This window comes from Oncorhynchus nerka, linkage group LG5 (assembly GCF_034236695.1).
Source record: "Oncorhynchus nerka isolate Pitt River linkage group LG5, Oner_Uvic_2.0, whole genome shotgun sequence".
Classification (NCBI taxonomy): Eukaryota; Metazoa; Chordata; class Actinopteri; order Salmoniformes; family Salmonidae; genus Oncorhynchus; species Oncorhynchus nerka.
Window position 1 is genome coordinate 55,548,430 of NC_088400.1, and position 22,585 is coordinate 55,571,014.

General features: G+C 45.1%; 1 protein-coding gene and 1 long non-coding RNA gene across 2 annotated transcripts in view; one reads left to right on the plus strand and one right to left on the minus strand.

Annotated features, from left to right (window-relative positions):
* Positions 1–8,481, plus strand: part of ahr1b (aryl hydrocarbon receptor 1b) — a 124,072-nt gene extending 115,591 nt beyond the window's left edge. The window contains 5 exon segments of the mRNA XM_065018753.1: positions 1,500–1,855; positions 1,858–2,002; positions 2,234–2,529; positions 2,532–3,469; positions 5,967–8,481. Of these exon segments, the coding sequence (XP_064874825.1) occupies positions 1,500–1,855; positions 1,858–2,002; positions 2,234–2,529; positions 2,532–3,469; positions 5,967–6,134 (1,903 nt within the window). The 3' untranslated portion in view covers positions 6,135–8,481.
* Positions 8,482–18,442: 9,961 nt separating this feature from the next.
* On the minus strand, positions 18,443–22,189 carry LOC115129964 (uncharacterized). The gene is made up of 2 exons (XR_003863714.2): positions 21,988–22,189; positions 18,443–21,068 (listed from the first exon to the last, which is right to left on the minus strand). It is a non-coding gene; the product is annotated as an uncharacterized LOC115129964 (long non-coding RNA).
* Between the last annotated feature and the right edge of the window lie 396 nt (positions 22,190–22,585).

Sequence of the window (22,585 nt, forward strand, 5' to 3'; positions counted from 1 at the left end):
GTTCCCCAAATATGTCTGTTACATAGGCAAGGAGACACATTTTATTTTCATTACACAGAAAGTAAACAAAGTTTGTAATTTAAATTCATTGCGAATGACAACCGATCCGTTCTCAATTTGAAAAAATCTTTCCAACACTCCCCCTCAATAACCACCAAGCTTTGGTGTGAAATACAACATTGTCATGCTCTGATCCCATATCCCCAAATAGTTTTGTGAACAGGTGTGCTCAATGTAGTTTCCAATGTTCTACGCTCAGCTCTTTTGCCACCAGTTGCTCTCGGTGTATCCAATATAGCTCAGTGGGTGTTGTCACGCCCTGGTCTTGTGATTGTCTCCACCCCCTCCAGGTGCCACTTATTATCCCTGGTGTATATATCCCTGTGTTTCCTGTCTCTCTGGGCCAGCTGGTCTTGTATGTTTTTCAAGTCAACCAGTGTTTTCCCGTTCTCCTGCTTCTATTCTCTTTTGCTATTCCTCCCGGACTTGACCCTTGCCTGTCCTGTCTCTGAGCCTGCCTGCCTGACCACTCTACCTGACCCTGAGCCTGACCCCGAGCCTGCCCGCCGACCTGTACCTCTGCCGACCTCTGGATTACCGACCTCTGCCTGCCTTGACCTGTCTTCTGCTTGTTGTTGGAACGTTAAACCATTGCTACTTCGACAGTCTGCATCTGGGTCTTACCTTGATTCCTGATAGGTGTATCATACAATGCGTCCATTTGGCAGAGGGCGACACATTCATAACTAAAGATCAGAGGCCTGCCCACCGTCCCATGGTAGATGGAGCCCCATCTGTGCAAAAGGCCACCATTCGATCCCATATGTTTTTCAGCACATTGAACGTCCCCTGTGCCATATCATGCTTGGGAATAGTGAGACAACAATATGCCCTCGTGAATAGCACAGCTAACATCTATTTGGAGAGCATAAGGTGGGGAGTTTGAGTCGTTCAGTCAGTTTCCTCTTGATTGCTTTCTATAGCATGAATTCTTAGTTTCACAGTGTTATCTGACAAAGGTATTGATGTGAGTTTCTGTGCCTCTGTCTCCCCACACATTGTTTTCCCCATATCAATTGCGGCCGGTAATGTCCGTCTCTGCAATAGTGTGTGATTTCATAGCGTAGAGCAGGCTCAGTCATTCACCGTGGAAATGATTCAAGTGCAACCGTCAAGAGCGGCCTTTTCCCACGATCTAAGGGCGCTCTGTCGTTGAATTTTAACTTTTAGATTTGAATCATTTTCATTTCGATTTTTAAAGTTCACCACATTATCATTTTGATTTTGAGAGACAAAGAAGATGGAAATTCTCCCACAACCCCATTTTCATATCAGGCAAACCCGACATGGGTCACGACCTCTAGTTTGGGAACCGCTGCTGCACACTTAAAATGACGCTCCCACCAACTTTAAGGACACAAAGCCTTAACTTTGCTGGAGTTTTATCCTAAACAGAAAGAGTGTGTTCTGATTGGTTCTCTCCATCCTCTCGTACCCAGGGAGGAGGAGGGAGGAGAGCACCTGAGGAAGCGTTCCATGCACCTCCCCTTCACCTTCGCCACGGGCGAAGCACTTCTCTACCAGAGTAGCTACCCCATCCACGGCCTCACCGACTCACTCCAGACCAAAGGCAAGACCAAGTCCAAGAAGGCCAAGCTGGACAATAAATCGTCGAAGGATCACGGTGGACTGGACCCCAGCTCCCTGCTTGGGGCATTGATGCGGCAGGATGAGTCCGTGTACGTGTGCCAACCAGCCGTCGAGCCCAAGATGTCCTTCCACAGTAGTCTGTTTAGTGAGCGAGGCGAGGGGGAAGGGCAGAGCAGTGGAGGCTATAGCAGTGGCCCTCTGGGTGGGTGTGTGGAAAGAGCTGGAGCTCCGTGCCCAACGGGGTCACCACCACCTCCACTGGCCCCAACGGGGAGCCTCCATCCAGCTTCGACCCACTGCTCGCCACCCTGGACTCACTATCTCTGGAGGGGGACGAGACATGCTCTAACAGGTGATTGTATATTTGTATGTATTGTATATAATGTTATATACAAGTATTTTCCAATTGAATTGAGTGTAATGTCCCTTTAGACTGCCCACTGTACAGCCAGTCTTGCCCAAGCTTTCCATTGTTTTGCCCTTCAGTTTTTAATTCCAATATTTTGTTTATGTATGCATTGTTGTACTCCCAAGTCTATATGTATTTTGAATTTGTCAAATAAAATAACTGTCTTCCTATCAGCGAGCTGTTCTCTGCTCTGGAGAACCTGGGTCTGAACGCAGAGGATCTGGAGCTACTGCTGCTGGATGAGAGGATGATCAGAGTGGAGATGGATCCGGACTACATCCCCTCGCTCAACGACCTGCTCACCAACAACGAGATCCTCTCCTACATCCACGACTCGCTGGAGAACAAGACCGAGGAGGGCCAGGGTGGGGACAGTCACGTGTCCATACCACAAACCTCAACTACAACCCATCCCCCTGGCCCTATCCTTAATTCTACCCTTATCCCTAACCTTTATAACCAAGCCACCCCGCTATGCATATCTCTACCCTCCACCCCCAGGCTACTAACCCTCCTATCCCCCAACCCATGTTACCCCCTCACAGACTACCAAAACAGCCACCCATAGTGCAGCTCTCCCAGCAGATGCAGCAGCACCTCAACTTAGTAAAGCCCGTTCTGGCAAAATACCCCTGGCCCCCGACACAAACGGACGTCCCCACGCCAAGCCAGCCAGACACACTGCAGCACACAAACTCACTAACCGTGGTCGATAATGGTCACTGGCTTCCCCAGCAGGAGCATCTGCATGCGGGGCTGGACGACCACTGCCACAGCATTCACCCCCTGGTCAACGGTAAGACATCCCAGCTGGGGCCTCAAGGGTCCGGGCAGCTCAAACACCACCAGCACCAGAACATCATCCATCTTCAGAGCCAGTGGCAGCAACAGAACCAGCACCTACAGGTCCAGCTTCAGCCTCATTTCAAACAGCAGAAGGCAAGTAGCAACAGCAGTGCCACTCTCAACGGGGTGCACCCTGATCCCGATTGGCAGAGGTACGGCTACGACGACCAGTTGGGACTGACCGCTAACGGAGCCTGCACCGTCTCCTACACCAACGGGCGTGCGGACACCCTCTCACACGCTACAGGAGGTGAGGTCACTCTCACAGATTACGGTACGGGTGCTTCGACTACCGTGGGCATGGTGATGAACTGGGGTACGGTGGGGGGCATAGGTCACTACCAGGGACAAGGAGGGGTGACTGCTACCCCCTCAGACCATCTGGAGCATCACAAACAACATTCTCCACAGGTCCCATCCGCCTACTTTCACCGCCAGTACCCCACCACCCAGAACTCCTTAGATTACATCCTGGGGCTGTCACAGCCGCAACACACCATGCCTTCTCTGGGCGCCTACGGCATTTTGAATCGCCCCGCTTCCCAAGATGCCACTCACTGCAAGGTAAGAGTCAAAGAATAAAGCAAGATGCTCATAGATGGATAATAAACCTGATGTCTTTTTCTTTTGTAATATTTGGTGAATTTCTGTGACTGTATGTTTGTGGAACTGTCTTGTTAATGGTTGACATCCCAGCATTAGGAGCACTATTTCGATGTCATGAAAGCGATGGTTCTCTGTAAAGGCACTGATGTAGCATCGGGAAGCCCTTGCCTCGGGCTTGTTTCGGCTGCTGATTTACAGTTCAATGTAAGATAAATCGACGTGAGCGGACATGTAACGTGAAACAGATGAGTGGAGAGCAACGGGTCACGGCGGTGGAGAATCTGTCAATGGAGAGGAGCGTAGGTCTCCCATGGAGTGGCGTTGGATCTTTCAGGATTGCGCCACAATCAAGTCAACCGTTGGAAGGGATTCTGTCGACGTAAGCATCGACTGCAGTAGGAAAACCCTCTCCTGCCAGGGCTGTTTCCTTGCGGGTAGCACAACATAGCCTTGACCTAAATGCCCGGGTCTGATCCTACCGCAGTGTGATTGTGACGGAAGCAGCTCTGGTCTGCAGGGACCGCCTTACAATCTGTTCAAAGCTGATCATGTCAAGCATGACTTCTGATCAGGACACTGACTGGGAGTGAACTAGTGTCGGCTACGTCCATGGCTGCTCCTTCAGGGTGTCGCGTACTGTACAGTTGCAGTATATGTTGTGTTCGGGTCATGTAGGGTCCCAGCTCCGTTGGGTATTGAATGAGGTTGCTTTTAAGAGTGTATCAAGCGAGGTGTGCGTGTCACACACACACACACGTTTGTACCGGTTGCTACCGTGTCGATCTGAAGTGAAGACGCTCCGTTTTAATTGCACAACAAGCCTCCGTACATTTGGAGACGAAGGTGAGATTAGGACCGGCCTCTGTGCATTTGTAACTTTTTCTTTTTTAATACAGTACAGGAGGCTTGTCAGGGAGTGTCACAAGGGGCCCAGTCGGTCAAAACAAGGCCTCAGGACAAGACGAACTGGACATTAGTACAGCACACAGTCCATTCTGCATGCTGGACACCATCTTCCTCTCCTTGTTGTTGTGCTGAATTAATGTTTCAAGATCCATGAAGGGTAACGAACGATAGAGTTGGTTGGTCTCTTTGTTGAGAGAGAGAGAGAGAAGAGCCGATGGTGAAGAACTGTAATGAATAGAACAAGGTTGAAGTCCCACAATGAGAGCTATAGCTCCCAGGCAGCGACTGCTAACCGGACCGGCAGCCATTCATGCCCCCCATATCCCACTCCGCCTTCCCTGTGTTTTTCTTCAGGGTCAGCGACCACGCCTCAGAGGAACATAGAGCCAAGCTGGTCAGTCAAGCATGAGCTGTCCTGACCTACAATTTTCCCATCGTCATTACCTAATACATAGAGGGGCAGAAGAATGTGTGGCAATGTTGTGTGTATGCGCATGGGTGCATGCCTACATGTGCGGTGTCACATCCCACCACAGGGGGTGCTGTTTCCCCCCAGCTAGGGGTGTTGATGTGATTTGGGATTGAGTAGCATTAAGAGATTAGTTGAGTTTGGCCTACCTTAACCTGGCTGGGTTTGTCCTGCTGCAGGTGCGCTGTGTTCTGCTGGCCTGCCCCTATGGGGGGCCTATATAAGGTGGCCCTATTAAGATTTCTACATGGATGATGCCTAGCTAATCCATTTAGGGCCCATTAAGCAGGATTACAATTAGGCCGATGGTAGAAACTGTCACAACAGACACACACAGGGGATTCCCTCATACAGGGAAGCCACAAAGTACATACTCACACCTATGGAGTATAGAGAGTGGAGCTCAGTGCTTGTACCAGTGTCCGTACTCTGTTGGTTTGGCGGATATGCTACTTTGTGTAGTTAGCTAGTGTATTAGCAACTACTACAAGCTACAGTTAGAGTAGCTATCTCTGCTGTCTAGTTCCACCCATCCTCTGCTGTCCACTAACCTGTGTGTGTGTGTGTGTGTGTGTGTGTGTGTGTGTGTGTGTGTGTGTGTGTGTGTGTCCGCTCTGCACCACTCCGCTCTCTGGCTGACCTGACCTGCAGGAGCCCTTTCCTGCAGTCAAATGACATAGTGTCATCATGGGTACAATTTTATGGGTTTCTAAAAACCCACATAAAATCTGTTTTTATGTCAAAAGATTTTGTTATATTTCAGTCTTCTGTGATGTATATAAAGTGTCATATTGAGATGCAAACTCAATAGAAGACCTGGTGTCTTCTTGTTTAAGCCCATAACCATGTGTGTGAGGTGTACCCTTCTGTTTGAAAGGAGATTTGTTTAAGACTACCTGACCCTGATTCAGCCCACTGCAGTGAAAGGTTAAGTGAATGGTGTCAAAGACCTCAACATGCCACAGAACAGAGCCCAGTGTAGTGATTAGAGTTAGTTTGTCTTTTTTTTTTTTTGGGGGGTTGTGTCCTATCATATGCATACAGCTCCAATGATATTTTTTAATGTTGTTCTGTGTTTAGATGGAGAGCGGCTGCATCCTCAACGACACCAACGTGGCTCACACAGGGAGCTGTCTACTGCCCGATGTGAATGGCCAGACAGCCAGCGACAGTCTCCACCCCCAGCCCGGCGCCCTACAGACCCTGCCCACCCTCCCAGACCCACAGACTACTGGCTTCTACCTCTGAGACGAGGGGGGGGGGGGGTGCAAAGAGAGACCATTGGACCATTTTGTCAGGGGGTATAAAAAATTGAACAGAGGAGGAGACGCGAAAGAAGAGGAATTTAAACTGAACTGTGCATGTTACGACTTTCTATGTAACATTCTCTCCATTTCATTTGTGTGAGACGGACTCAGGACTCAGTGAAAGAGCTCAGCATAGTGTCTCTCTGCACTCTGACAGTAGTTTCCCCACTGGCACACAGCTCAGGGGAAACCAAATGCATCTTCTCATGTTACACATTTTTTTATGAAGGGTATGGTTGGTTGAGAGAGCGGCGATTTCTTCACCACTGTGAATATCATTGTTTTTCTTTATGGGTGTACAAAATACAGTTTCGGACAAAGATTACTAACAAGACTGTGATAAGAGACGTGTTTTACCACTGTCATAGCTACAGTACTGCGCTTCAGTACAGTATAACTTGTTAAAGAAGGGAAAGTGAATGTGGGTATGGAAAGGATGGAGAAGGATTGATATGGAGATTAATATTCATTATGAAGAATGATGAGACATGATTGATTGATTGATTTGAAGGAGCTGGATGTCTGAAATTATTGTGAGGTAGATTTACAAATGTTCTGTTCTGTGTTATGTTTTGTTGTGTCATCTGCCCATATAGAGAGGAAGAGGAATTGATTCAGGTTTTGGTGATCTACGTGTTGGTAAAATAGTATTTAGGTTGTCCTCTGACGTGTTATTGAGATTGGATATGTGAAACAGATCCCATATTATGGTCAAATGGTATCTAAATATGAAGAGGGAGAGCAGATCGGAGGAAGGGATGACCGTTTTGAGGTTTTGTTTATTTCCATGCTGCATTTTAGCCTGGAAGAAGTTTACATTACCAGTGCAATGATGTTGTGTATTTATTTAAATGGAACTCAAATCAACCGAAGCATTTTCTTCTTTTCTTGACTGGCTACAGTGTGAAATCACTCAGTAAATTAAGTTCCGGAATACAGCAGGAGATGGCTTACATTCAGAAGTAAACAAGCAAATTCCAGATCCATCATTCCTCATTGAAAAGCTTTGAGAAAAATATACATTTGGATTCAAGTTGATTTCCTGAATTGAAATGAAGTTGAGCTAAAAACAAACTGTATTCTCTGCCGATGGCAAGAGGAACGGGAACAGCAGTTTCTGACGTGACGAGAAAGGTCGTTTCAGAGGGTCTCCTCTCTTACAGGGCCCCAAGTGATTCTGTCATGGTCATCTATCACAGTGGATCTCACACCTCTCCTCGGGGACCCCCAGAAGATTCACAATTCTGTTGTCGCCCTGAACGAGCACACCTGATTCACTTAGTCAAGGGCTTGATAATTAGTTGACGAGTTGAATCAGCTGGGCTAGCTTTAGAATAGGTCAAAAGTGTGGAAACACTGCTGTATCGCACTGAAGACCCCGTTCCATGAGGATTGACTTGGTCACACGCAGACTCACGGGCATTGATCCAAATGAGAGGACAAGTCTTTTTAAAGAGATTCTGTATTGAAAAGTTGCAATGTTGAATGTGTTGTGTATATTGTAAAAGAGTTGTAAAAATATCCTATTTGCAGTATTTCGTTATTAAAAAGTGCTGGAAAATAATTTTTATTAATATTGGTAGCGTTAGAATTCTCTCCATCCAAAATGGCACTATATTCTCTACATAGTGCTATACTTTTAACCAGAGCCCTATGGACCCAGATCAAAAGTAGTGCACTATATAGGGAACGTGTGCCATTTGGGATGTAACTTATTACATAAATGTCACAAACAAATGCATTTACAGACTTGCCTCTCTTTATATCTGTTTGTCTTTTTTTGTATACAGACATTTCTTATATGAAATAGATTTATTTAAATCAACCAGGAGATGTATGTCAAAAATAAAAAAGCAAGGTGACAATCAATAACAACTGCTTTTTTTAAAAATTGTGTAAATAGTAAGGTCTTTTTTGTGACATTTGTTGCAAGCACTACTTTAAAAGCACTGGTCCTTACAAGCCATTTTTATCTAGCACAAAAAAGTAGGCTTGTAGAAAATAATTTTGGACTCAATATTATATTGACTACAATACCTACAGTTCTGTGTTTTATTTCAAAGTCATGTTTGGAGAACTTTTTATGACTTTTACTCTCAAGGATATGGTGCCATAGTGGTGACATACTGGAGACTCACATCCCAGATTTTTATGTTTAAAGATACAATGGTGTCATTCTTCTTTTTTTTCATTTTGATATTCTAACACACAAAGTTATTGTAGATGTAAAAAAATAAACGTAAAAAAGCTGTTAAAATATACTATTTAATACGGGAAATAAAGGATTTGTGCAATCACAGTTCATCCTAATCATAGTATGTTTGTGCTCATATTATTTTGTTTCTTTGAAAAGTGTTAATTGAACAATTATTTCTGATTGGTTCTGTAATGTACACTATGAACTTAAATGTGTTGATTCTTTTAAACATTGGGTGTTAAAATCACAATTGAAAATGTATGTTCTAATACGAAGGTCCATCATTTCTTCATCCACAAGTCTCACAGCTCACTCGTGTGCCTACACAGAAGCATCGTTAAAGGCAATGGCTGCTGTGCTGTCTGGACAGTAGGTTATAGACAGACAGATAGACTTTGTGGGGGACAGACAGACATTGAGGGGACAGACAGTTATGAGACTGAAGGTCAGACAGACATTTAGGGACAGACTGACAGACTTGTAGGGGACAAACCAAGGCACCAGACTGGAAGCATGCTTTCGAATTCCCAGCGGACAGCTTCGGTATTGCATTTCAACTGAAGTACGGCCCAGAAAGACAATTCCCATCGACGGCCCCATAATTCGAAAATTCATAATAAAACACTTTTAGTCATCACCTTTGTGCACCCAAAAAATCCATTGAATTGTTCAAATATTAGTTGCTGAGGCCAATTTCTTTTTTTTAAATCACTCAGCCGAAGATATTTACATTTCATATTCATGCTCTGATGTCATGAGCCCAGCTGGCAGAGTTTCCGGAGCATGTTCGCACGATCCTGCCGTCTCATCGGGACTAGTGCGCAGGCATAGTAGTCCCGGTACAAAAAAAGAACAACCACGAAACGGCATATGCGAACGTGAGTAGATTACGTTGAAAACAACGGGCGTCCATCTTGGACGCTGTCTCCAGGACTTCCAGACCTAAGTGGGACAGACAGACGTTTGAGGAGACAGACAGACTTGCCCTGGAGACGGGAGTGACTCACGCTATGCACCACCCAACCAGAAAGTGAGACTCTCTGAGACTCTCTCAGTCTCTCTGAGAGTGCTTCTATCTCCATCCTCATTGATCGCTTCTCTCCACCCATCCCCCCGTTCATCCCCTGGACAATCTCTCCCTTTTTGCACAATGGCAATGTGTGAACACTGACCCAGGAGCAAGCAAACAAACACATATTGATATGCCCCGCTGGAGACTAGAATAACTACACCTAGCAACAGCGGAGACAGACAGTGACAGGCATCCATTTTCTTTCTGCATGTCTGACTGACTTCCCGTCCATGAAACTAGCACGCCATTTTCTCCATCACTTCCTATCTCCTTTCTGTCTCTCTCCTATATGTCTCCTGTATGTGTATCATGGGCTGTGTTCAGAAGCAACGAAATGGGAGAACATGTTTTGAAACTGAGTGAGGTAGACCTGGATTTCTGTGGCAAACTTTTTTGGTACGCTTTGCCCTACTGAACACAATGGACCATAATAGACAAGGTGTTGGTTGGTGGGGACAGGAGAGAGACCCTCTGTGGCGTAGCTAGACAGTCCAGAGTCCAGACAGAAACAGCCCCCTGCCTCGTCACTCTAATGCCTGCCAAGTTTCAAACAATCTCTGTCTAATGAAGTGTGACAGCCTGACAATTTTTATTGAATAGAAACGCAAAGAAACGCTATTTTTGAATGTTCACAAAAAATCTTAGTCGAACCATCTTGGGAGCATCAATTCAGGAATATGTCAATCTTTCACTGGGGGACTTTTACATGCAGTAGTATCTTGGAAGTAGTTCCTGCTTTACAAAGCTTCTCCGTTACATTCGCCTTTAGAAATTGATGTAAATATAACAGGGTTTTATTCCAGTCCCCGGCAGCACATATCCTGTACATGTGTATCTACTTTAGAACGATGGGGAGAGTGTTCAGAAACCAAAGAGGGACGCAATGCCCAATGACAGATGCGCAGGGTCACCCAAGCCAACCAATCCCTCCGGTCTTACTCTGCCTCTGCCTCCCTCACTAGCCCGTTTTCATCTTTAATGACCCACATGAAATCCTTTCTGAGAGTTCTTCTTCTCCTTTGGTTTCCTCAGTCAGCCATGCATGCTTGTAGCATGATCAACAGGAGGAAGCAGGGCTGGCCCCTAGGTCTTCTCCAGTGTTTTCCTGCCTGTCCCACTCCATTCCAGGGGGGAATGTTTTGAAGGTGCGGATGGAGATCATGTGTATGATGATCCCTCTCTACACCATACCTAGCCCCTGTGTGAACAGTTGACAACAGAGGCGGTCCAAATGGCACACTAATCCCTACAAAGTGAACCACTTTTGACCAGACCCCAATGGTCCCTGGTCAAGTGTAGTGCACTACATAGGAAGCCATTTGGACACAGCCGTAGCACACAACACTATATGCATTACAGATTCACCATCAGCCCTGGAACTGAACCACTGAGCACTCCCCCATTAGGTCACGACAACCCACTCCTCAATTAGGAAGCTTTCCAGGTTTTATGTCACCACAGCAGCCTAGTGCATTGAAAGCATATAAAATATGAAACGGTTACCATTCAGGGCGGGCCATTTCCCTAATGGCAAATATAGGTTCTGTACCTCTGCTTTGCGAGCAGCAATCTTGAGAAAGAGAGTGGTGACCTGGTTGTTGAGTGACCTGGTGACAGCAATGCTTACATTTTACATAACATTTGAGTAATTTAGCAGACACTCTAATCCAGAGCGATATACAGGAGAAATTAGGGTCAAGTGCCTTGCTCAAGGGCACATCGACAGATGGCCCCAACGCTCTGAACCACTAGGCTACCTGCCGCCCTACTTGAATAGAATACAATACGCCAATACTTAACTACAGACAATCAAGGATAACTGCAGAGTAGGACTGAGAGGGCCTTAGATATGCTGCAGTTATTTTTTTCCAAAAGCAGCAGAAAGATGGTGTGTTTGCTTTAGTAAGGAAAGAGTTCGATCCTGGTTTCAAGTACTTTATCATTGAGTCTTGCATTGTGTCCTGGAGTATCCTCTCTCCTTTGTCCACTCCAGGGACTCTGAGTGCATTATAGATCGGTTTCTGTGTTGTTTCTTCTCTCTTCTCTTTTTATTTGTCTTCTGTGCACTTGACACACTGTGTTGCCCAGGAAGAGTGTTGCTGCTGGAGACAGATCTCTCCATCGAACCCCTCCCTCCCTCCCTTCATCCATCCCTCCCTCCCCACTAGTGCCCCGTCGTTCAGCCCCCCATCCCCCAACACACACACACGCCCAGTTCCCCCCCACCGCCCCATGGGCTGTCAATGCACATTACTTCCAGCTTGTTGCACACACTCCCCTTTCTCTCTCCTACTCATAGCAATATTGATTTTTGTTGGGGTTATATATACATATATATATATATATATATTAAGATCATTTTGACTCTTTTTAACTCTACTGAAAAGTCGTAGAGTTGAAACAATGATATTCCAAGAAGTTGGAGCACTTTTGGCGTTTGACTGTGACTCAATTCTGTAGCGGGGAGGTGTGATGGAGGCAGAGTTGAATGGGATTTCTCTCTCTCTCTCTCTCTCTCTCTCTCTCTCTCTCTCTCTCTCTCTCTCTCTCTCTCTGTACTTTTCAACTGTAGTGTAGAGCACCAATAACCCGAAGCCACAACAGTAGTTATCTATGCTGACACAGTGTTTAGAAACAACATTAGTTTTAACAGCAGAAACAAGCCAGCGTTCCATGTTATGTTTTCTCTAATGGAATGCGCTTTTTCACTCACACAAAGAACATAAAAACAGAAGACTTGTGCGCCGAGACTCTTGGCTCCCGAAGGTTGTACAGAATGTTGTTTGCTCTTAACATCAACCACGGAGAGATCAAATCCCTTTAGCTCAACAAGCCAAAGCATAAAGCAGACTTGGGTCTGCCACACCTCCACATGTGGAAGAGGGAGCTGTCATGAAGGTTTAAAGAAGAGGCACGGCCAGTGTGGGAAGAGAGGGAGGAAAGCTCTTATGGACATCCCCTCCAGGGCATGATGCACCCCTCCCTTGGAGTATACAGACCTTAACCTAGATCCTGAGACCCCCCCTGAGAGGTGTGGAGCACAGTGGAGCTAGCCTGCCATCTAGACTGCTGCTAATGCAGTAAACAGACACGGTAAATGCTACATGTCGGCTCAATCGGAAATTACCTTTATATTTCTATAGAGCAATCTGTAATGCTTCAGCGATACAGATGGAATAGAGCCCTGAAATGTATATTTGTCCATTTTGCAATTGCGAATGAAAATGAATGGAAAAAACAGACCAATTTAGTTATGGAGAAATGTCTTTAAAGTTTAAAAAGGTACAGTGATATTTTCATCAGAAACACCATCTTGGTGACTGAAGAATTCCAGACAGGCAGGAACCAGGGCGGTCCAGAGCCATGTATTTATTTGTTCTAAATATATGCCTCTTGGATGGTCCATATCCTGGCTGTGTGGGAGAGGTCAGAAATTATCCGGTGGCCAACTGAAAGCTTGCACTTAGTGTCTAGTGGGCCCACAGGGGGTGTGGCGGGGTGGGGGGTGGTTGCTAAGGGAGTCTGAATTGGTCATCAGTCAGTCATCAATTGGTCATCAGTCAGCTAGCATCCACCAAGCCAGTTGGACGCCCATTCTCCTGACCTTGTACTAGCTCCCCTGTGTGTAGACATCAGCAGCACTCAATACTCTGCTATACTGTAGGGACGGCATTTAAATGTCGTATGTAGAGAGACCAGGCAGTGGTTCCACGGAATGTCCTGAACATAATTAGAAATGTACATTAAGAAAGACCACACAGTTTTAATGGCAGCTTTAATGATGTGTAGAATAGAGCTGAAATAAACTCAAGCATATTGTGCTACTTGCACAGGAGGTTGGTGACACCTTAATTGGGGAGGACGGGCTTGTGGAAATGGCTGGAGCGGAATAGGTGGAATGGTATCAAATACATCAAACACATGGTTTCCATTTGCTCTGTTCCAGACATTGTTTTGACCGTGCTCCCCTCAGCAGCCTCCACTGGTTACCTGGGCCACGTAATGTCCATGTTGCAGTACAGACAATGAACTAATGGCTAACAGTCAGCATATACAGTGATCTCCAAAAGTATTGGGACAGTGACACAAATATCATACCCCCAAGACATGCTAACCTTTCAACCTTAAAATAACAGGGGAGGTCATCATTATTCACAATTCATACAGGTCTATCCGTAATCATGGTGGCATGCACCTTAATGTAGAAGTATTTAGAAACATATTCTATTCATAAAAGTGACTCCAAAATTACACGATACACTATTTACCATTCACAAACTTGCAGAGTCACAAACTGGATGTAGTCATTGTGGGCTATGAACGTGGGACCAAATGCTTAGCTTTTTGCTACTTTAATACACAAGTGAATTTGTCTCAATGCCTTTGGTCCCCTACAATGGGGGGACTATGTACAAAAAGTGCTGTAATTTCTAAACGTTTCACCCGATATGGACGAGAAGTCTGCACTTTAACCTCATCGTCATTGTGTCATTTCAAATCCAAAGTGCTGGAGTACAGAGACAAAACAACAACGAAAATGTGTCACCGTCCCAATACTTTTGGAACTCACTGTATCAGCAAAATCATTTGTTGTCCCCTTTCTTTTTGTTAGAAGTCATGTTTTTTTTTTAAGCCTTTCGTGAACTAACACTCACACTTGACTCTTTTCCCACTTACTAGCTCTGACTTTGCTGATAACTACTTTATCGGGGAAAACATTTACTTACTATGACTGTGATATGCGGTTGTCCCATCTAGCTATCTTAAGATGAATGCACTAACTGTAAGTCGCTCTGGATAAGTGCGTCTACTAAATGTCTAAAATGTAAATGTCACTCTTCCTCCTCCTCATCCGATGGGAACAGCCTAATACGATGTGATGCCTCAGGATACAGAGTGACATCACTCAACAACTTCACTTCCTGTGGCATCTTAATGAAGTCATACAAGACATTAATCATCATCAGGAAGCAGGAAGCCATCCAACCAGCCCAGGGGCTCTGCAGTATCTGGATGTGTCATCAGCTAATGCAATGTTATTCCTCCCAGCAGGGGGGCGGCCCAGCCCAGCCACCGTCCACTCAATGAGTTAGCACATCCAGGGGGCACCTTCAGCAAACGGAGGCTGTGCCAATAATAACCCTGGCCCGCTCTCCAGCCAGCCAGCAGACAGTGCTTTAAATAGACACAGATCAAATCAAATTGGCAGTTTTTTTTTCTCTGCAAAGGTCAGTGAGTACTTTCTCTGATAGACCTGGAATCCCAATGTACTGTAGATGGGTAACCAGCAGGATATAGAGAGAGGACTTCTTGGTAGAAAAGGTGTAGACTCTAAGAGATCTTCTGCTGCTGGGGTTCACTCTTAGCACCTCACCTCTGTGGCCCAGGTGGAGTGACAGTCTGTCATATGTGCTCTCTGTCACAGCCCTGTTCCCTGCAGTTCAGCGAGAGACCAGCGGCAGCACTCTGAGAGCGATTGGCTTAGCGAGAAGGATGGTTCCAAATGGGCAAAACAGGGATCCCACAGATCAGCCTGACCCAGCATCATGGAAACCTTGCTTGAGTAGATGCTGTATTGGATGTCCTTGGCTTGACACACAATGGTTGCATCCCAAATGAAAGCCTATTCCCTTTATAGTACCCCATTTGGGACGCAAACCATGGGACCTGACCTCATACTCTCACATAAAGCAATACGAAATAACATTGATTAAAGTTACCTATGGGAGCCGAGAGGAAAACTAGCCTGAACCTATGTCCAATTGCCCACCGTCACAAGTACTGTGCATGTTGTGAACAGTACACTGTTTGTCCATTGGACAATAGGAGACATTCCTTCTGCCTTTGTATAATGCCTCAGTGAGCGTATTTTGCAGCACGGTTTAACTTATAACCTTCTCTGGCAGTGTGTTATGGGTGACTCAAAGCAGCGGGCAACCATTATCTTGTCTTTTGTGTCAATATGCCACAACAGGTTTTGATCAGCTGCTCAGTTGGTGAGCCCCTGTGGATGTGGAGGGAGGCAGTCAGATACAGGAGGAAACATGAAATATTCATTGTGTGGAACGAACCAGGGTTGGGGGGGTCAACTCAAATAGAAAGCAGTCAATTCAAGAAGTAAACTAAAATTCCAATAAAGAAAGGAGCATATGTTTTAAATGATTTCTCATTAAATGAAGGTATTTATGTAATTGTTTTTTAAAACATTTTTTGAGTTTAAATGTAAATTTGAATTGACTGATAATTCGAATTGACCACCATGCTGGTCTGAGATTTTCTCTGTGCAGAGATTTTGACATAAGCAATCAACTCTGTGTACTTCCAGTCATGATGCAATCATTTGTAAATTTAGCCAATTGAAATATTTTTTTCTTGATAATTTATCCAAATTCAATCTGGTGAGACCCTTTGTACAGACAGGATATCCTGAAACAGCCATCAGCCTCTTTATACACATTGTATTTGCTCCTGCATCTGTTCACGGACTATGATTAAATGTTTTTAAAAAACAACCACCCAAGCCATAGACTATTTTCTCTGCTGCCGCACTGCAAGAGGGCATCAAGTCTGACACCAACAGGCTCTTAAACAGCTCATATCCCCAAGCAATACGACTGATAAATAGCTAATAAAATAGCTACAAGGACCGAGTTTACCTTGTATCTTGATTGACCTTTTATTTCAGTCTCTATGCATACTCACAGGAGCCTACACACTCACAGGGGCCTACACACTCACAGGGGCCTACACACTCACAGGGGCCTACACACTCACACACACTGTCACTCCAACACAAACACAAACATTCAAACATTCACTCCGTCATCTGCTCATTCACACATAATATGCACATACATTTACACTGACTCGAAACACCCGTACACCCACTCACATGCAAGCTGCTGCTATTCTGGTTATCTTATATCCTGTTGAGCAGTCACCTTATCTCTACACATACTGTATCTACCTCCACCACTCCACTGTTCCTGCACGTAAATGTGGCATTGGAACTGACTTTTTAAATATGTATTGTATATAGTATGTTCACTTTCTTACTTTATTGTTTATTTCATATTTATTCATCTTATTTCTTGTGTGTTTTCTTTCAATCAGTACATTGTTATTGGTTGGGTTTTGAGTTTTGCAAGAAAGGACTTCCACTGTACTTGTGCATGTGACATTAACACTTGAAATTTGAAACCTGTAAATATTACATTTCTCTGAGACTATTTGCTGTCAAAGAGCAAGATGTGCAAGATTTGATGTCCTGAAAGATGAAATGAGTGGAAGATGAGTTGATGATATGGAGAGTTTGTTAATCCCAGCCCTGCTCTGTTGTTTTGCCTCGTAACTCGGAACTGACCCAGACATGTTTCTCTGTAATGCTTTCTGATTGGTAGACCACCAAAACTAAACGTAAACAAAGGGAGAAAAGAGGAAGAGAATACCCCCCACTCATAATATGTTGATGGCGCTTCTCGATGTTAACAATTCACTGAGCTGAGGCTCACTAGTTTTGTCCTGGAGCTGAAGACAGCGCACAGGAGAAGCACTGTGGCCTCTGATGCAAGGCCCCCCAACCGTGTGTGTGTGTGTGTGTGTGTGTGTGTGTGTGTGTGTGTGTGTGTGTGTGTGTGTGTGTGTGTGTGTGTGTGTGTGTGTGTGTGTGTGTGTGTGTGTGTGTGTGTGTGTGTGTGTGTGTGTGTGTGTGTGTGTGTGTGTGTGTGTGTGTTGTGTGTTGTGTGTTCCATCTGCTATATGCCAAGAGGAGAGCTCAGAGATCTTCAAGGTCATGTTCACTACACAAAATGGAGTTGGGTTTTGATAACTGGTGGTGAGATTTGCTAGCAACAACATTGAGTCACCATCCATCGATTCTTGTAAAAATTTCAATTTACCTGTAGCTATGTTTTTCCTGTACAACTGTACACCTGCGGTCCTTCCATGGGGTGTTGAAATTCATCATTTTAATAAAAATGTTTATCAGAGTAGTCAGATTCAATTGGCACATGAACATTCACGCTTAGTTGAGCAACACAAATGAGGAAAACGTTAGTGGTTGTTTCCAAGTTTCAGCACCCCGTAGGAGGACAGCAGTTTTACAGGACAAACATAGGCGCAGGTCTCAGGAGGTTGGTGGCACTTTAATTGTGGAGGACTGGCTCGTAATAATGGCCGGAGCGGGATGAGTGGAACGGTATCAAACACATGGTTTTCATGTGTTTTATGCCACCATTCCATTTACTCCATTCTGACCATGATTGTGAGCCATCCTCCCCTCAGCAGCCTCCACTGGTACAGGTAGGCGTTTTCAGAATTGACATTTTTACAAGAATCGACTGATGGTGACCCAATGTTGTTGCCAGCAAATTCCGCGACCTGGTATCAAAACTCAACTCCGCCTCAATAAAAAGAGAACTGAGTTGAGCGTTCCTCAGCTACAGCATACAGGTATATGTCTACACTATACATTCAGTGCTAGTGACTGTAAGTACTCATTCAAACCAGGCAGTGTATACTGACGTCAATACTGTCTATGCCTTGCCCTTGCTATTTACCAAAGACACCTTCAACAGACAGAGGACAGAGCTGTGCTGTGCTGCACAGAGAGGAGGTAAAGAGGAGAGGAGGAGGTAGAGGAGGCGGAGGAGGAGGAGAGCAGAGAGAGACCTGTTGCCTTGATGAGATAGGAAGTGACAGCAGAGTGCCTCATAGACTGGCACTGGGAGCCAATTATAGGTTTAAGAAATATCAGCTGCCTACAGATATAGGATCTTAAAGGACAATTCCACCCAAAAACGTTATTTTGGTATTTGTTTCATTAGTCCATTGTTGACATACTGTAGTCCCAAAATGTTTTGCTTGACAGCAATCAAGATTTCAAGATATGTAACTTTCAAAATACAGAAATGATCCCCTGTGTAACAGCATATTTCCTCCTCTTCGTCTGAAGAGGTGTAGCAAGGATCGGACCAAAACGCAGCGTGGTAAGTGTTTTAATAGTATAAACTGAACATGACACAATACAAAATTAATCTAACCGAAACAGTCCCGTGTGGCACAAACACTGACACAGGAAACAAACACCCACAAAACAACAGTGAAACCCAGGCTACCTAAATATGGTTCTCAATCAGGGACAACGATAAACAGCTGCCTCTGATTGAGAACCATATCAGGCCAAACACAGAAATAGGAAAAACATAGAAACTCAAACAGACTGCCCACCCCAACTCACGCCCTGACCATACTAAATAAAGACAAAAGAAAGGAAATGAAGGTCAGAACGTGACACCCTGATGAAGCATTTTGCATCATGCGATCTAAAATGCGGCATAAAATTTTGTGAGGAAAAATCAAGTCTGAAATTTGAAAGTGGAAATTACAAACTTCAAAAGCCTTTTTAAACCTCAAATACACTACAAGTTTGACATTTTCTGCATTGCATCAAGGTTCCCCTGCAACAGGGTGATCAAATTAAGATCCTATATCTATACCTGGCTGTCCAGTCTTCCTCCCATATCCTGCACACACACACACACACACACAAACACTTGTGTGTACTGTCGTGGAAATTTCCTCTATTTACCAAATCATGAGAGCAAACCACACACAAGTCAGAGTTAGTTATCACAAAGTCCATCTTTAATTATATGAGCGTTATCACAACCCTGTGACTCTCAGATCAATTCAGTGTCTATCAATGAATTCTCTGAGAGTCCCTTCCACATTTCAACTGAGATCCTTTATAGCAAAGTCACACACAGGATAAGACAGCATCGGCATAATTCATCGTTCAGCTTTGTCTCCAAAACTATGTGCTTTTCTCAAACTCAGAACCATAAACAAATCCTCCATATCAACAGCCATATATCAAATCCATCCTATCTTGACAAGATCACAGAGACACACTGACTGGCACACAGACATTGTGGAGCCAAGAGATACACGCTTGACCTCTCCCCTCTCTCCGGCCCAAGCAACTTAGTCTTGACATAGAACAGATACTGCAACCCCGCCACAGTATTATACAAAAATAACATTCTGATGAGAAGTAACCAAAAAACATATGATGAATATAAAACATCTTACCAACTAATTCTGATTATTCCCCAACAGTACACACACACACACACACTTAACGTATGCACATACACACACCATTTACTGAAAATTCCAGAAAATTGATACAGACACTAAACAAACACACACAAAAACATACATACATACACAGACATGCACACACACACTGCACACACACCCTTCTACCTTCTCTCCCCCGGAGGTGTTTTCTTTATCGACCGTGGTTCTGTCTGGAGATGTTCTGTCTCACCTCAGTTCACTCAGCTGTGTAATGTGTACCGTCACTTTAATAGTCTGCCTGGCAACCTCCTTCCTCTGTAACCCCAGCTCCAGCCGCATGACAATGACCTAACTTACCTAGCTACCAACCAAAAGGATGGTTTGGTTGGTTCTGTGCTCTACGCTGACCACCAAGCTCACAGCCCTGGGTTTGAACTCCTCCATATGCAACTGGGTCCTGGACTTCCTGGCGAATTGGGCCGCAAGTGTGCGTCCTCAGTCCTCTCCTGTACTGCCCCGTGTACCCACGACTGCAAGTGGCCTCACACAGTTCCAACTCCATCATCAAGTTCGCTGATTGCGCGACAGTAGTAGGTCTGATTACCAACAGCGACGAGGCGGCCTACAGGGAGGAGGTGAGGGCACTCTGATGGCGTGGTGCCAGGTAAACAACCTCTCCCTCAATGTCAACTAAACAAAGGAGCTGATCGTGGACTTTAGGTTGAACCAGGCTGGGCATTGTTAGAGATTTCTGCCCTATGTGCACTCACAGACCACATGAAAACTTATTTAGTCAGAGGATGGGTTGTTTAATAAGATTTGCAACCCGGAGTATACACTTACAGCAATTTGCAAGCAAGACACTCAGTTCTCTAGAACTTTAATACCATATAAGCTCATAATTAATAGTTGCTAATACAAAGATGTCTCTGCTAGGCGGAGTTCAGCTTACTGTTATTTGCAGTTAGTTTCCCAATCCTTCTTCCTCCTGTTACTATCATGTGCTAGCAGAAGTAAGAATGGAGCATAGTATCAACAGGAACTGAAAGTATAGTTTCAACAAACAGGCATATGACTTTTGTACAGTTGACCTCTTCATGCACTTACAAAGTGTCTACTGCTGATTCTTCATCTCAAGCGAAAGCAAAACATGAATCATTGTACTTTTGTAATTACAGGTGTTCCTATAATGTACAGATATTATAAAATTCCTTTCAGCATGTCCCCATCCTCATCAACGGGGCCGCCGTAGAGACGGTCAAAAACTTCAAGTTCCTTGGCGTACACGTCTCAGAAGCGCTGAAATGGTCAAAGCACACCTACACCCCGTGGTGAAGGCACGACAGCGACTCTTCAACCTCAGGATGCTGAAGAAATGTGTCCTGTCCCCGAGGGCCCTCGCAGTGTTCTACAGGACCACCATGAAGAGAAAACTGTCGGGCTGCATCATAGCCTGGTACAGCAACTCCACCTCTGTCGGACCGCAAGGCGCTTGGGTGCACACAGCCTGCCCTCAAGGACACCTACAACACCAGGTATCGCAGGAAGGCAAGAAAGATCATCAGGGACCCCAGCCACCCCAGCCATGGCCTGTTCTCCCCATTTCCATCACTCATTACAGGAGCATCGTGTAAGACTGGCCAATAGCTTCTACCCCCCGGACCATCAAGCTACTGAATAGCAACCACTAGTCAGCTACCCCCCGGCTGCTCCCCCTATAGACATCCCCCTCAAGAATTCCACTGTACCCTGTAACTATATCTGCAACCCTGTACATGTGACTATTAAACTTTCTAATCTAATAAAGGACAAAAAAATAATAAGTAATAAGAGAAAAATGAAAGAATGGACATGAAGCAGGTTTTAGCCTTGATGACACAGTCAGTCCCTTCTCTCCACCTCTCTCCCTTCTCTCCCTCTTTCTACCTGTCCTCCCATCTCTCCCTCCCTCAACTTTCCCTCTCTGTCCCCTCTATCTTCTCCCCTATTCCTCTCTCCCTCTCTGTCCCCTCTACCTTCTCCCCTACTCCTCTCTCCCTCTCTCTGTCCGCTCTACCTTCTCCCCTACTTCTCTCTCCCTCTCTCTGTCCGCTCTACCTTCTCCCCTACTCCTCTCTCCCTCTCTGTCCCCTCTACCTTCTCCCCTACTCCTCTCTCCCTCTCTGTCCGCTCTACCTTCTCCCCTATTCATCTCTCCCTCTCTGTCCCCTCTACCTTCTCCCCTATCATCTCTCCCTCTCTGTCCCCTCTACCTTCTCCCCTATTCATCTCTCCCTCTCTGTCCCCTCTACCTTCTCCCCTACTCATCTCTCCCGCTCTGTCTTCTCTCTGCCTCTCAACCCAGAAGGAACACTGAGCCAGTCTCTCCAATCAGCCTCTGACGCACGGATGCAGCCTGTTCGTCAGCAGAACGACACATCCAAATATTTATGTATGAATTACCCCATCACCACAGTGACCTTTCTCCAAAAATTCCCTCCTGGTAGTTTTCCCACCTCAGTTCCTTCTCTTCCATCTCGGCCCATTTCTGTGTGTCATCTTGCTCTGAATTGTCAGGTTCACTGACCATCTGGGTTAGCCAAGGGGAAGTGAATCTCTCTTGGTTTTATCAAAGGCTTTCTGAGAGGGAGCAAATGTTCCTTGGTCCTCTGTTGTTCTGATATGGTTGTTATTCTGATCTTATCTACTTATGATTTATTTTGTGTAATTCCCTCCAAGGACAGCGTAGGTAAAAACTTAAAGATTAAGACTTATGTAAGGTAACATTAAAACCCTGTTTGTTTGTGTGTGTGTGTGTGTGTGTGTGTGTGTGTGTGTGTGTGTGTGTGTGCGTGTGTGTGTGTGTGTGCGTGCGTACCTTGCGCAATCAAGGCAAGTGCTAGGACTTCCTGCCAAAACCATGTGAAAGAGTCACATTGTGTGACCATAATCCACCTAATACCATAGTCCCATATTAAATGATGTTTGCACAAACAATTTACTCCTGAGTTTACCTAACACTTTACCTAACACTACATTAGTTTCACAGCTTTGAGGAAAT